This window comes from Schistocerca piceifrons, chromosome X (assembly GCF_021461385.2).
Source record: "Schistocerca piceifrons isolate TAMUIC-IGC-003096 chromosome X, iqSchPice1.1, whole genome shotgun sequence".
In the NCBI taxonomy this organism is placed as follows: domain Eukaryota; kingdom Metazoa; phylum Arthropoda; class Insecta; order Orthoptera; family Acrididae; genus Schistocerca; species Schistocerca piceifrons.
Window position 1 is genome coordinate 881372584 of NC_060149.1, and position 17103 is coordinate 881389686.

General features: G+C 38.7%; 1 protein-coding gene across 2 annotated transcripts in view; it reads left to right on the plus strand.

Moving 5' to 3' along the window:
- LOC124721699 (protein dispatched) overlaps positions 1–16280 on the plus strand; it is a 215975-nt gene extending 199695 nt beyond the window's left edge. For both annotated transcript variants that reach the window (XM_047246785.1, XM_047246786.1), the window contains 3 exons: positions 7106–7304; positions 7443–7818; positions 11672–16280. In XM_047246785.1, the coding sequence (XP_047102741.1) occupies positions 7106–7304; positions 7443–7818; positions 11672–13156 (2060 nt within the window). In that variant the 3' untranslated portion in view covers positions 13157–16280. The remainder of the gene's footprint in view (positions 1–7105; positions 7305–7442; positions 7819–11671) is intronic.
- The last annotated feature ends 823 nt before the right edge of the window (positions 16281–17103 follow it).

Consider the following 17103-nt stretch of genomic DNA (forward strand, 5'->3'; position numbering starts at 1 on the left):
CGTACAGCTGCAGTTTCATCAAATCCTTCCAATGTCCCTTGTCCTGTTAATGTACAAGGATCATGTGTCTAAACAAAATGTCACTATAGGATTGTTTACATTTCAAACTAGTGCACTGGAAATGACAGTCCTGAGAAAGATCCTGTAACTGCATTTTCCATTCTTGGTACATTTGACGATCCTTTTTGTGACAGCTAAAAAAATTTGTGGCAAGCAGTTGCCACATGTATCTGGGAATCACAATATCACCTTAAGACGGTCGTACACTAAGTCAAATCCCACGTTTGATCTTGGGGCTCAGCTATTAGAGGAATCCTATAAACTTCAAGACCTGAATAGGCTAATAAAAAGACTTGTTGCTGGGTATCACCTCAGATTGCCTGTGGGGAAATCTTCTTATGAAAAGCAGGAATGGCGGTGACACTGACTCGATTCCTTTTACCATTTAGTTGATCTGTGAAAGTCAGTTAGATACTTCTGGTGGCATGTTGATGCCAGCTAACTTCTCAAACAGTGGTACATGGGTGTGCTGCATCACTTGCTGTGACTGTTGTAACGTCTGCGTTGAGAGCGGCCGTACTGAAAGGAGAATTGAACATCAGAACACCAGTTACATGATACAAAATCTTGTGGAAAACTGTCCTGAAATCACAATTTACTTTCGGAATTGTCACAATTTGTACAACTGCCTTTACTGAACACCTTTTCACCAATGACTGTAGTGACCTTAAGCTGGCTCCCCAGGAAAAAAAAATTCCCAGGTAGAAATAAAACAATATCAACTTTATTTTAACAAACATAAAAGCCTTTTTTCACATAAAATCCACCGATGTAATTAATTGTCTGAACAAGAATTATTAAGAGCTTTTGAGATTATGTGAACTGAGTCTGGCGTTTATGGCAAACTGACAACTCTAGAACTTAAATGTCTCATGTGGAGCACTATCACCATTGGGTGAAATTAGAATAAATTCAAAATACAGACGGACTACAAGGGAATGACTGTCAGTTAATCGCAAGTACTAAGTTCAATAAACCAGCGAATACAAACTCATTGCACCCAAGTCCAAAGAGGCCAAGTCGTAGAGGTGGAGGCTCATTGCTGACCGATGGCTTACCATTGTTGAGGTGAAGGAATGAAAGCATGCTCTTTTTAAATAATAGAAAAAAATTTCACCTTGTAGAGGCAGCAGAGAGAATTTGACAGGAACACTGTAAATTAGTAATGCTTTACATTATCGGGAATAGAGAATGTGATTTAATGTAATTCGTTAAAATTTTAAAAAAGATTTTGCAAACATCTTTTACTACATTATATGGACTACAAGATGCACTTTTTTCTTTGAAAAATTTCCTCCAAAATTCATGTGCATCTTATACTTGAAATTAATGTAAAAATGCTCAGTTTTTGATTTAAAATTCCCACCAGTTTTAAAAATGGCCATGTATTTTACACTGTGGGATACCTATCTGTATCTGGCAACACTGGATTCAGATGGCAGCAGCAGTGCATTGATGCAACGAATATGAGTTGTGGGGATTCACAAGCTTGCTAACACTGTCTCCCTCCTGCCCCACCATGACAAACCCAGAACACTGTGGCCTGTGATGCATCATTGCAGTCTATGGTGCCAATGATCTTGAACTGAAAGTGATTTGTGTTATCAGTAACAGTACAATATTTTTGTTAGTAGCTAGTTTCATAATGAAAAAAAAAAAAGGTATTCAGACGATATGGGCTATGAATTGAAAGTAATAGCATATACAAAAAAACATGGAAACAGAGCAGCTGAGTGGCATTTTGGCCCTCCACCAATTTGGGGGGGGGGGGGGACATTTGCATTTGGTGGTCTAGTTAGTTTACCAATAGGTGACACTGTAAGCACCTGAACATAAACGAGTTGAGCTACAAATGACAGATGAAACACAATAAGACGCCTATGGTTTGAGTTGCACATTACACCATCCGTACTATTATTACACTGTTAGTTAGGTAAGCCCATCCACCACGGCAACGTTGTGCCAAATTGGATTGGAAAAATTGATTTTTAATTGTCCTGGGGCCAAAAACCACATAAAAAGCAAAATGACATTGGTTTCTGATTGTCGTGAGACTGATGCAAGACATGTTCAATATGCTGTCCACTGTTTTCTGCCACAAGTTGAAACTGACAAACAGCATGTTTCACAACATATCAGAGTGTCTTGAGGATCATGTTCAGAATGTGTTGTGCAGTGCATGCCTTCAATTCACTACATTCATAATTGGAGTGCTGAACACATCGTCTTTTGCATAACCTCACAGACAGAAGTCACACAGATTAAGATCAGGGCATGTGGATGGCCATGCTGTAGGGAAATGACAGCTGACAATTGTAGCATTTCAGAAATGCCTCTGCAGCAGCTGCTTCACTGGTTGTGCAATGTCCAAAGAAGCACTACCTTGCATAAATATGGTTCTACCCACACATCCACACTATTGAAGGGTTAGATGGTGCTGGTGCACAAGACTCTTATAGCATTTACCAGTGCTGGTACGGGTAATAGAGCCTGCAGGACTCATGTTCTCAAAAAAATATGAGCCTATAATAAACAGTGCCGTCAGTCCCGCACTACACAAAGTCATCTTTTTGCAGAATGAAATGGTACCAGTTGATATGCATGCGTATTTTCCATTGCCCATATTCTGCTATTCTGCATATTGACTTGGAGATGGAAGTGAGCTTTATCTGTCCACATTATGTTCCATGGCCATTGATTGTCCACTTTCATGCAAGCAAGAAATTCCAGAGCGCACATTTGTCTTGCTGGTAGGTCAGCAGGAATCAACTCCTGAAGATGGGTGATTTTGTATGGGTAGCAATGCAGGATGTTTTGTAGGATTTTATGCACTGGGCTTGCAGGAATGTCCAACATTCAGGCAATTCCCTGTGCACTGCTTGTTATCACCCCACCACTTGACCCCTTCCTGCAATGCTGTGGTCACATCTTTGACAGACATTGGATCTACTGCTTTCCTCCCTCTGCCACATTGCACTTCAAAAGAAACCTGTCTTTTTGAATTTTGTGATCATTTTCTCCAGTCCCGAAGCAGATGTCAGCCCAAAGCCATTTTTGTGTGAAAGAGTTTTACCAGCAATGTGCGATCTTTCATGGAGATAATCATGTTGGGTATCTGAGATACAAATGAGGAACAGCCTTGTCACGCACCTGCTGGTGTGCATATTCTGATGTTTACAGCTAGTGGTCAAATTTTTGCTAAATTTTTTTGTATTTCTTGATGTTTCCTCCTGCTTCAATAATATGCTGTTCAGATTTATGTCATTTGAGTAGTGGTTCTCTTTCTACAGTGTTTAGAAACTGGAACTTTAATATGGACACCCGATGTATCATCTGGCTCATTTCCTGCAGGTGTAGACCATTCTCAATTTGTGTGCCATTGCATAAAAGTTCTTTTCTCTAAACTTGCCTTTCATACAGTTGCCGTGACGCAATACATGCGCAGAGACGTGCTCTTCACATTTTCTGCTGTCATCCTATGTTGGCCAACTGTATACACAATAAGCAGCTCCGTGTGCGATGCTGTTGCATCATACGCGATAGCAAGAAGGCAAGCTGGGATTTCTTTACCAGCTCCTTTAATACCTTCACTCCCTCATCAGTTTTTTGGAGTTCAATCCGATGGATATCCGGCACGTCCAGTTTTTTCCTGACCTCTGGGCTGTCACACAGGATACCTTAGTGTAGCCGGCCGCAATCTCTTTAACTCATTGGGTCGACACTTTACTGAGATTTCGAGCTCTTCTAATTACCCACCAGATTTTCTCTCAAAGAAACGGGTAGCAGAAGAGCAGCCTCTTGCTTTTTCCTCTCAAGATCGCGAAAGCTATAATGCTGTTTTTTCTATGTGGGAACTCAGACATGCACTCTCCTCCTCTCGCTCTTCTGCTCCAGGACTGGATGGTGTCCACGTCCAAATGTTGCTGCATCTATCATACCCTAGTCTGTGCAACCTCCTTCGCCTTTATAATCGACTTTGGGTCGACAGTACCTTTCCCAGAAGATGGCGGGAAGTTATCATCATTCTTGTTCCGAAACCTGGAAAGGTCAAACATCTCCCCTCCAGCTCTCACCGAATCTATCTCACAAGTAGTGTTTGTAAGGTTTTGGAGCGTATGGTAAATCGCCATTTAGGCTGGTGGCTGGAGTCCTGAAACCTTTTAACAAGTGCCCAATGTGGCTTCCGAAAGCATCGTTCTGCAGTTGACCATGTTGTTGCTCTCTCCACTTACGTCTTGAACAATTTTCAGACATCTTCCTCACACTGTTCTCATGGGGCTTTCAAGGTCGGCTACCCCTTTCCATCCGTGAATTTATGACAGAGCACATTTAAGGTGCGGATGAACACTACTTTATCCCGTACTTTCTCCCAAGAAAACGGGGTGCCCCAGGTCTCCGTGCTAAGTGTTGTACTATTTGCCATCAACATAAATCCAATTATAGATTGTCTCCTTCCCGATGTTTTGCGGTCCCTCTTTGTCGATGATTTTACAATCTACTATAGCTCTCAACGGACCAGCCTTCTCGAACGACATCTTCAAGGATGTGTCGATTGCCAACACTCGTGGAGCATCGAAACTGGCTTCCAAGTTTCTCCCAGTAGGACTGTCTGTGTAAATTTTTGGCGTCATAAGGAGTTTTATCCGCCTTCCCTACATCTAGGCCCTGTTGACTTTTCTTTCGCAGACGTTACCAAATTCTTGGGACTTAGGTTTGACACAAAACTTTGTTGGTCTTCCCATGTTTCATATATTTCGGGTCACTGTCCGAGCTCCCTCAACACCCTCTGTGTTCTGAGTGGTACCTCTTGGGGAGTGGACCGAGTGGTACTCCTCCACCTATATCACATATTAGTGCACTCAAAATTGGACTTTGGAAGCATAGTTTACTCCTCTGCATGGCCGTCTATTCTTTGGCGTCTAGATTCTGTTCACCACCATGGATTGTGTTTAGCATCCAGAGCTTTTTACACTAGCCCTGTGGAGAGCCCTTACACTGAGACTGCTGAACCTCCGCTGTCCAATCTCCGAGCTGTCCTTCTGAGTCATTACGCTAGTCATCTGTCTTCCATGCCTGCTCATCTGACCTATGCCCTTCTTTTTGATGCCTCCTTGAAATTAGGGTATGCATGCAGCCCTTCGTCTCTACTACCACCAGGAGTCTGCTTCCGTCAGCTGCTACATTCACTTTCCTTCCAATTTCCTAAAACTTTCTTGACAAATGGAAGTACGGCGCCACCTTGGCTTTGTCCCCGGATCTGCCTTCTCTGTGATCTTTGTCAGCTTCCCAAGGATAGTACCTCCCCTATAGTTTATTGTCGGGCATTTGGTGCTCTGTGCGCACAAATGGAGGATGCCACATTTATTTACACTGACATCTCCAAGGCCACCTTTGGTGGCAGGATTGCCTATATTATTGACAGCACCCCTATTAGATTTTGGCTTCCTGACCAGTGTTCTGTTTTTACTGCGGAGCTTTACACTGTTCTCCAGGATGTCCAATACATCCGTTGCCATCAGCAGGTGCAGTATATTATATGCTCGGATTCGCTCAGCTCTCTTCTCAACCTCCAAGCTCTTAATTCCGTCCACCCTCTGGTCCACTGGATTTAGGACTGCCTCCATATGCTCCACTGGGGGGCATCTCTGTGGCATAACTGAATCCCTTCGTATGGTTTCCTTTGTCAATCTGTAGAGCGTTTTATGCCGCTGTGTTGCTCTTTTATGGCACACACATTGGTCTGCACTTCAGGATAATAAATTATGGGACATAAAACCTCTTCCCTGTGCTTGGACCTCTTCCCACCAGTCGTCGGGAGGAGGTAATTTTAACTAGACTCTGGACTGGGCACTGTCTTTTTAGCCATCGACATCTTTTAAGTGGTGATCTTCCCAAGCTTTGTCCCCACTGCTCTCAATTGTGGATGGTGAGACACCTTTTACTTCAGTGCCCCTATTTTAATCCGCTACGTGCCTGTCTACAGCTGCCGCCTGATATATCTTCCCTTTTAGCAGATGACTCACGCTCAGCTTATCGTATCGTTGAGTTTATCAGTGTTAGTGAGAAGACATCGGTCATCTGAAGCTTTTTTTCGGGGAAAACAACCTCCTTCAATAGCACTTTTTTTAAGATTTCCTTCTGTTTTTAGTTTCCCTCCTTGAGTTTCGCTCCCATTGCTGCTGATTTAAATTCCTGTTTTTACGTTTCACTAAGCCACACAATGGGCATTTATGACCGTAGCTTTTTTGCACCTTAAAACCATAATCTAAAAAATTAAAAAAAAAGTCTAACAGTTGTAATGAGAACAGCAATGAAATTTCATACAGGTTCCAGAGGACAGTCAGGACAGTGTACACAATGCAGTTCACAATTAGTTCCTGAGAGCATAGTCCAAGTAATTATTATGATGAATGTACAAAAGTAAATGAGAGAGAGAACTCTGTGCTCCAGGGTTATATGATGTTTGTTTGTTTATTGGTGAACCGTGATGGCATCGATTATTGACAGTGCATGCAGGCCACAGTGTGGTGCTGTCCTCTGATGTTTGATTGTGCTGCCACCTCGTAGCCAATGAAATACTGCCTGGCAGTGGCAGGGGCAGGTTGAATAGTAACAGCTTGCCTCTGGCATATGCTTCTACAGTGTTACCACATTGGCTTTCAGCTACCCACTTGTTAAGGCACAGTCAAACAGAGAGTAGGTTAGCACTTCGAGCAACGTACATTGTTGCCTGGTGCAGTAAATGATAGATAGATGCAGGTGCTTAAACCTTGAAGTGAAAAAAGAAGAAGAAGAAGAAGAAGAAGAAGAAGATAGACTGTTAGCCGAGTTCAATACTAGATCATTCATATACACCACAGTGATTGAACACCACAAAACGCACCAAAAAATCAACTTTATATCAATGAAGATTTACACGTGAGCAGACCTCAGATTCTATAGTTTGTACTTACAAATTTACTTACAGATTTACTTTATTGTAGCAATGCAATGTGTTTAATTTTGCAGTATTATTCATGCTGAGCTACAATGATGTATCTTCCAGGTATTGGGGCTGACGATGCGTTTATATTCTGCAAAATGTGGCAATGTATTAAAGCAGAGAGAAACAGCTGGACAGTGGTGAAATTAATGGAGGAAGCATTGTCGAATGCGGCACTATCAATGTTCGTAACATCTCTTACAACTGCAGCTGCTTTTTATACCTCATGTGTGAGCTACATAACAGCAATAAGGTGTTTTAGGTGAGCATTGTCTTAGTTTTTATTGTTACTAAACTTCATTATGTTGAAGTCATTATTCTAGAGAATTCTTGTTTAATGAACATTTATCTTTGGAATGTATTAAAATGTCATTAATGTTTTTGTGGTCTTTTGTTTCAGTATTTTTGCAGGCACTGCAACATTGGCAAATTTTGGGATGATGGTTACTTGGCTACCTGCTAGTGTTGTGGTGTCAGAATACTGGTGCTGTAGATCTAGGTTTCCCTTTCGGTGGCTGAGATCAGAAAATGTATGTTCCTGTGGTGGAAGATTTTTGTCTTTTGACAAACTGGTCGTTACAGTTGTTTTGAAATTTAAATACATGTGGCTCACAATGTTAGGCATTTTGGGATTAATAAGTGTTGTTATTGTATTCTGGTGGCCACGTTTTAGTCTTCCAGACACAAGAGACTTCCAGCTGTTTGACAGCAGCCATCCATTTGAACAGTATGAGTTGTACTACTCAGAGAAATTCCTTTTCGAAAGAATTAACAAGGTAAGCAGACAACTGAATGCTCTTAATTTATCTTTCATTGTAATTGACCAATTAACCAGAGACAAAAACTGAAATAATAAACTTTTGCTCATTATTGTGAAACAAGTTAAAACTACCAGGCACAAGCAACTGTGCAATCCAGTCATACCCCACAAACTATTTCGAAGGTTCAACTTGCCTCTGTTTCCTCTCCATACTTTCCAAACTCCAGGGAGCCTCTCCTATAATGCTGTATGACTCCCATAGGACAAAGGTTATAACAGACAGTTCAATTTAACCAGAGCATCAAGTTGAATATTTTGTGTATAATTCATAAACATTTATGGACAAATTTATCTATGTAGCTATAGATTCCACCACAACTTCTCACTTAGTCATTTGGCAACACAATGGATGGAATGTGTGTTTGTTGTTTTCATGAAGTACTTGTCTACACCTGTTAGATCATTTTATCCCTATTTATATTTTGGTTTCATCATTTAGCCATCTGCAAAAGGTGTGTTTTTAATTTTAACCTGCAATAGGAATACAAATTTTGGAAACTGTCTAATGACAGTAATAACGAACGAGTTTATTGCACCCTGTGTACCAGAGAATTTTCTGTTGTACATAAAGGAAAAGGTGATATTAAAGATCCTGCAAAACAGCTAAGCGTAGGAGTGTTATTAATGCTACTGCTTCACCAGACTTTTTTAAAACCAAAGATGGGAATAAAATTACTATGCTGCCAAAGAGGCAATTTTTAAGGTGACAAAAGACATATATTTCATTTTTCAATATTTCTAAAATGGGCCAGTTCACGATGTCTTTGCCTGGGACATTTGCTTCAGTTGAGAGAGTTTTTTTCAATTATTTGGAACATTTGGTCTGCAGAAACGGCTAGACTTCCAGTATTTACTTTTAAATATGTGCTAAATGTTAAAATTAATTCAGAACTTTCTTAAAAATTCATGTCTGCTGCAAAATGCCACTGAATAACTAAAGTTTAATGTATGTGTACACTGTTAAAACTTTTAAGAAATTTCACAAATACATGCTGGGTTTGACAAAAAAAAAATATGGTCATACATCATGAGTTATACCCCAAAAATTTGGCAAGGCTATTTAGTGGAGACATTGAAAGCATGCACAACCATTATTTCACAGAGTGCATACATGCTGGGAAATCCGAGAAAAACATGGGAATTCTTTCATCTGGAAAAAATCCGGAAAAAAACAGGAGTTTTTTAGAACTCTGAGAATTTTCCATAATTTTAGTTTTCAGTTAAATTTTTATAATTTTCACTGGTAAGACCTGACACAGTCTAGCAGATAATTTTGCTTTAGCCTGCTACTACAGGATAATACTGCAGCAATAAAACATAAACGAGAGAATAGCACCTAAATAAAACTTGAGTTGCAAATGAAATGTGTCATTTACAACAGAACACAGTGCACACACAAGCGTCTGCTGACAGCAAAATGTGTCAAAGGATTTAGGATGGAGACTATGCAATACTTCGTTACAACTAACTGCTTTTGATGGGTGTGACGTCACAACTGTTTACGTTTCTAACAGATAGTGGGAAAATATTGTGACTGATGGTTTACTTTCAAAATAAATTTCCTTTTATGCAAGATGAATTATGTTATGTGTCAGAATGTGCTAGGAATTTCTTATGTCATGGAGCATTTGACTCTCATTCAAAACTCAACACTTTGAGGACGAAGCACTTAGAAAAAATTCAGGCTCAGAAGGCCAGACATTTGTGCCACTATTTAAAATTTTACTGGCGCACTTGTATATGATATAGCTTAAAGGGTAACACAAGCTAAAAAATACCAAGCTTCAAGGTTAGTCTTTCATATTTATTGTAGTACTTTCATAGATTACCAATTATGCAATAATGACTATCATGCGAGGTGAGTTCTTGAACAATTTCATGCATAATTGGCTTTTCTATGGGAAAGTCAAAGTGCTCAATAGAACATCTATTCTAACAAGTAACCCGCAAAATGTTCAGTGCACAGCAGTGAAATTTATAATTGGGATTGTCAGAAATATTCAGCTGCTGCAATTTAAGCTGTGCTCATAGGATTCTACCTAACCACACCCACAGAAAAAAACGGCAAAAATTTTTCGAGGACCCACATTATAAATGAAGCTTAGCTTTTCTTGTGTGTTCGTGTTACGTAGCAGTGATGTTGTTACTGGCTGACGACATCACATGTCCTATGCTCTGAGTATCTGCTGTCATTGACTGGTGAGATCACATGATATGAGTTATGATTGGCTGACAAAAGCACATCACAATATCAGTTTCCGTGCTACAGCAGCTACCATGCTGTATTTGGTGGAATTTGTATTTACATTCATAATGCAGGAATACGCAGTGTACATGTTGCTGTGCATCAAAGATCTTTCCAAAATGTGTTGTTTGTTTGCTTGGTTTCGTTTTCTAAAGTGCTGGGTAGTTGTAAGCCATTGTATAAAACGTTTACCATTCAAAAGAGTGATAAGTTTTGCAGCTCTGAGGGAAATTATATTGGCTCTTAACACACAAAAAAAAGTATTTTCACCCAAGAAGGAGTATTTCACCCAGGAAAAAGTGTATTTTTAACCAATAAAAATGAGAAAAATCTGGAATTTGTTTTTCTTGGCCACTTATACACACTGTTTCACACTCACTGCTCTTCTTTATATGACTATTTAAGCCAAATCTTAACATCTTTAGTTACATTTATCATTTTTCTTTGCCCTTTAAATAATTTATTTTTGCACATTGTGGGACAGTTCACTCTGGGCAGCAGTTGAAGTTCATGCTAACGATCATAGACTAACTCAGTTTTATAGCTGTGTGATGTTACTACTGTAATTGTTTTGTTTAAAGAGCCAATGACTGACTGAAATGGTAGAATGATTAAAGCTCTGCACTCATATTAATAATGGCTGTACTCAACTCTCAATCTGGCCCTCCTTATTTAGGGTTCTCATGGTTTCTCATAATCATTTCAAACAAATGCTATATTGCGAATTCAGCTTGTTTGCTTTCCACATATAATGACTTCGATGTTGACAAGATATTAAAACCTCGCCCCGTACGCTGCTATGTTTTTAACTTCTCATTGATCCACACATTAAGCATACGATGACGAGATAGATGAATCTTTTCTTGGACAGATGATGATCTCTCAAATTGCCAGTAGGACTGATGACTGATCAGGAGGCAGTTAAGATGAACAGATATTAATGAATGTCAATTGCTATCACATAATTCACAGCAGTTCTGCTGCTGTTTGTTAATCATTGATGAGGTCCTCAACATTTGTGTCGTATGTGTTATGTTTCACGCCTCCCACTTTTCCCACCTCTTTATTTTAATTTAAATTTTATATATTTTCCTCCTCTTCTTCTTCTTTTCATTAGCATTTACCCTGGCTAGTTAAGGGCTCCGTTGTACTCAAAATTTGATACATTTATTTTGTTTAACTTCGTGACTGGATGCGCTTCCTGTCACCGCAGTCATCAGTTATCTAAGGGAGGAAAGTTGTGTGAGCCACCTGTCTGTGAATTGGGTGTAAACTTTATTCTGTAGATGACCATATTTTAACTCTTTGTGTATTGTGATTTGAGAGATGAAAAGTTGGGACCAGTCCAGCATTTGCCTTAACAAGTGTGGGAACCTGCCTAAAACCCACATTGAGGCTAGTTGGTGCACCAGCCGCAGTTGTTAATCCACTGTGCAGGTTCAATCTAGGCCTGGCTCACCATTCTGTCTTCCAAACTAGTGTGCTTTATGCTATGCTGTACAATCAGGTCAATTTTTATATGTTTTAATGCTATTAAAACAGTTAACCATGTTTTCTGTTTCAGGTGGGCATCAACACAAAACTGCCATTGCGCTTTGTGTGGGGGATATTACCAGTAGATAATGGTGATTACCTCAATCCAGCGTCTCTTGGAAACCTGGTATTTGATCCAACTTTTGACATCGGAGCTCCAGAGTCCCAAGTGTGGTTGCTAGAGTTCTGTCGTAATTTAAGAGCGCAACAATTTTATCAGTCAACAAGAGGCCCACTATTGCCAAATTGTTTTATAGAATCTTTTATTTCTTGGATGCAACGACGTTGCCGAGATCCTATTAGTCATATTGACAGGACTCCGTGTTGTGAAACAGAGCAGTTTCCTTATGTACGAGAGGTATTTGAGTTGTGCATTGTCCACGCAATAAAAAGTCTATATGAAACACCAGTTGAAATTTTGATGCCAGGTATGGCTGGTCCAAAATTTTCTGCAGATCCTGGAAAGCAACATAAAATACAAGCAGTAGTTGTGGAATATGATAGTGTCCATTCTTTCTCCTTATCCTTTTCTGAAATGAATAAATTCTTCAATGAGGTGGAAAGTTGGATGCAAGAGCAGTTAGCAACTGCACCTCCAGGAATGGAGAATGGGTGGTTTGTAAGCGATTTAGATTTTTATGATCTTCAGTTGACATTGTCTAATGGTACACTTGTTGCAATTGTGGTGTCCATGGCTATTAGCTTATCTGTGATCCTTTTTGTCACTCTTAATCTTCTTGTAAGCTTATATGCTGTTATTACTGTAACAGCTATAATATCAGTTACTGTTGGTTCATTGGTGATTATGGGTTGGAAACTCAATATTCTGGAATCTGTTGCTGTAACAGTTGCAATTGGTTTGGCAGTAGATTTTAGTTTACATTACGGTGTTCATTATCGAATGTGCCCAGATGCAAAGGACAGAGTATCAGCAGTTTCCTTTGCTCTGTCAAGAATGAGTGGGCCAACTGCCATGGCAGCACTTACCACAGCAGCAGCAGGAGCATTTATGTTACCGTCATCAGTATTGGCTTACATACAGATTGGCATATTTCTTGTGGCAGTTATGATTGTAAGTTGGGTGTACTCAACATTTTTCTTTGGATCATTATTGGCTGTTTGTGGGCCACAACATGGATTTGGGCAATTTTCGTACTCTGATATGTGGAAGTTTTGCAGCAAAATATGGAGACCTGTAAATACGAAATCTGATGATGGAGTCAGTGAACCAAGTAATACTGGTGCTCCTTCTTATAACAATATGCTGTCAGAATCAACTTTGTCAACATCAAGTACAGCTGCACAAATTCATGTTTCGATTAGTGAAAGTCACGAGCTAGAAGCTCTAAGCACACACATCCATCAACTGCATCGTTCAGGCAGCCTCTCGGCAGTGTCAGTACCACTGATCCCAAAAGTAATTACTCGTCAGATCTCACTTCCTGCAGAACAGTCTGCATTGACCACAAACACAAATGATGAAAATGAAGGTGAACAATCGCGCAGTAGATATTAATCCTCATAATGAAGCTGGTCTTTTGTACTTAGTGTCTGCTAATAGTGACATATGGATATGTTCTCTCTTCCCCCGAAAAAAATTAAGTGTGATAGTTATGGAAAATTTGTCAGTATGGCATATGATCTACAACCAAATCTTTTGTACTTATTTTTTATATGTAACAAGTTTTTTTTTTAATAAGAAGACTGCTTTTACAATTGGATGTTTGATACTGGAATAGTAAAGTTTGGGAAATGGAAAGAAGTCATTGATCTATCATCCACAAATAGTGGAGATACCATTTTGTCATTTTTCCGAGCCAGTCATGATCACACGTTCTGCTTGGCTACGGATATGTCGTCACCCTGTACATCAAGCATTATCTCAAATTTATGCCTTGTGATTGATGATCTCTTTTCATGTATCCCGACTGATATTTGTATAATGGTTTTGTTTACTGTCCATTTTTATTGTGCCTTGTAACACTGATGTTTTTTAAGTAGTTCAGTGTGTTCACTTTGAATCATGACCTGTGTGTTCTGTGAGATATATAATGTAAAATTTTGTAAATTTTTTATCTATGGGTTGATTTGTTCAACAGTTTTACATTCCATTTTCTGCATTTGATTGTCATTTTAAGAAGTTGCCATGATACACAAGTTTTTATAAATCATATTATTCGTACTGTCCAATTTACTAAGTTTGTTCCATATGTCTGTCTGTCCAGTGGCAGTGTTATTTTATTTGCCGATTTGTAATGCATTTCTTGCATATCAAATGTCCCGTGCTTCAGATCTGAGCAATTCAACCACAAAAGGAATTCTGAGCATCATTTTTATGGATAATTAGTAATAATATCAGTGTCCTATTAAAAACTGTTAGTAGCTATATAGCAAGTGGAAATATAACAATAACTTCCATTATGTGGGAAAGATATGAGGTTATGAGTGTTCTATAGTTATTTGATAGCTCATCTGGTTTAAAGATCCGTTTTCAAAAAAGTGCTCTTAAAACAATTGTTGAAGACAGGAAGACAGAATAAGTATGAAGAGAGAATTTGTTTCAGAATTGTAAAAATACTGTCATACATAGAAAAAGTACTGAAAGGAAAAGAGGTGAAGAACATTTGCTCATGATTAGAGTGGGATAATTATAAATTATATTAACAGGAACACTAACAACAATAATAACTGAATGCTTGTGGCATATAATGCAAAGAAGACTTTATTGTAGTCTTTTGGTGACCTAAATGGACATAATTCTGTACACACATCTCCCAACTTATGTGGTTGTACAGTACAGTGATGGAGATGTATATTTTAATTACTCCCTTATAAAAATAACAACAGCACTGAATGCTGTTGGGAAAATATGGTATGCTTGATACCTTTTTTTTCTTTTCTTTTCTTTTATGCAATTATTTATCTAGCAGTTACCCTTCTAATTAACAGGGGAATGACACATATTCTCTCTCTCTCTCTCTCTCTCTCTCTCTCTCTCTCTCTCTCTCTCTCTCTCTCTCCATTAAATTTCTTCTCCAAGAAAGTTAATTTTTGCCTAATGCATGACACTGCTAGAGGAGTAAATTATTTTCATTTCCAGATTTTTATTATTTACCCTTTCAGTTTGTCCATGAAAATGTTCAGTGAACTGTAACTATTTATATTATGGACAGAGGGTCTACACAGAGCAATGTACGGCAGTCAGATCTCAATATCAAGGGCTCCTCACTCTAGAAAAAGAGGGAAAAAGGTTAAAGGAAGAGAGACTAAGGTGTAGAGATAAAAGTGGCTTTTTTCTGTACCCTTTAGCTGTACTAGTCTCCCTCACTTGAACATTATTTGCTCTCCTGCCAGTGAAAGGATCCACAGATTTTGGAAGTTAGCGTATTTACAATTTTATATTGTTCAACTTGTTTCATCTGCTGCTGCTGCTGCTGCTGCTGCTGCTGCTGCTTGGTGAGATAATTTTATCTGTCCACATAATAAATCGAAATTCTGTTTCATCCCTCAGTTTTCAGCTGTTGTCATATGCACCATTTGTAAGTCATAGTTCCTTCAAATTTGTTTTATCAAACATATCTTCAATTCCATCATTCTATCTGCTTCAATAAGTACAACATATTGATTCTCTCCTGTGTACTAAGCCACCTTCAATGTGCAGATTTTGTGCAAATGCCGATCTCTGAGCAAAGATTCTCTTGTGGTGTTTCCGCACTTTGAAAGAAATCAGCATATTATATGCGAATGTTTCTTTAGTCTCCTTTTGAACTATTGATGACTGATCATATTTATTTTATATTAGGTGTCTCCCTCTTCAGATGAAACCCAGTAGCTGTGCAGTAAGTAACATGAATGTATTGCGGAAAGAAGTTGTTGTTGTTTCCCTGTGCAGATAAAACCCAGTAGCTGTGAAATAAATAACATGAATGTATTGTGGACATAAGTTGTTGTTGTTTCCCTCTTCAGATAAAACCCAGTAGCTGTGAAGTAAATAACATGAATGTATTGTGGAAAGAAGTTATTGTTGTTCCCCTCTTCAGATAAAGCCCAGTAGCTGTGAAATAAATAACCTGAATGTATTGTGGAAACGTCTTATTGTTGGGTGGTGTATAACAAAATGAAATTCAAATCATAAACCCCGACATAATTCAGATCAGACCTTTGTACGTGGACATTCATATGTAAATACTTATGGCCTAATGTGTATATTGTCTATGTTTTGTGGGAACAAAATACAAAAACTAATATTAAAGCTGTGTATGTATTTTTGAACAAATTCCACACTTGCTGTTCATTTTGGTTGTGTGTATACATGTTGTTAATGAGGAAACTATTCCCATGTGTTACATGTTTAAATGTGTAATGTAACTTTTGGATGTAACATTGAATTGTAGTAAGTGTTTTCTGTAATTGAAATACCAAATTGTAATGAACGTTATGAAGCTGTTGGAGAAAAATTATGTAATACGGGCGTTACAATCATCAGTTTCCTTAATTAAGGGCTACATATGGATACAAACAGATTTATTTATTTATTTAAACAAAAGCCGTATTTTGTCGTCTTTTATAAACTGACGTTAAATGTGTTACATGGTAACTTTGAAAGCCTGTGGTGCTAAAATATACCAGAAACAAAACTACATGACTTGTCATTATTTTAGTATATGAACCTGTGTGTGTGTGTGTGTGTGTGTGTGTGTGTGTGTGTGTGTGTGTGTGTGTGTGTGTGTTTGTTTGTGTTTGTGTGTGTGTGTGTGTGTGTGTGTGTGTGTGTGTGTGTGTGTGTGTGTTGGGGGGGGGGGGGGGGGAGTGAAAAGCAAGATAATTATAAGAAAGAAAAAGTCTGTAAATCCTGTTTGTGTATGGGGTAATTTATTCATAGTTATAACTTGGATGTGTGACTAGGAAGCTAAGTTGGTAAATGTCAGACTACAAATCCAGAGGTTCAACATTATATTCCCAGTTGGTCATGGACTTTCTTCTGGCATCTATCACATCTTTCACCTATGACAATAATTCTTACATATGAAAAGAACCTAGTTACCCTGTGGTGCTGATTCTGTGTTAAACTGTAGGTAGGTTTCATAATAACTGACTGCATCTGTCAGTTACAAGGTTGGAGGAAGGCAGGGGCATACCAAATCCAGTAGCACCGTGTCTAATAAAGCACTGCCATGCTTGATCCAGTGCTTGAAGTGTTTGACTTATGGACAGATTTACTTGCGTCTTTGACTTCCAGGTCACATCCTTTCTCTTTCTAGTAGGAGTCCATATGAGCATTGAGCAACAAGAGATATATTTGGTCAAAAATACAAATAAACAGCTCTTCAACTTGGACTACAGAAAAGGTATACAGAAAGCTTCTTTATATATCACTTTATCTTACATGGAAAGAAACTTACATTAGTTAACAATTATAATATGGTTCTATTTTGTCGAAAGTCGACATGTTGAGAAACGTGG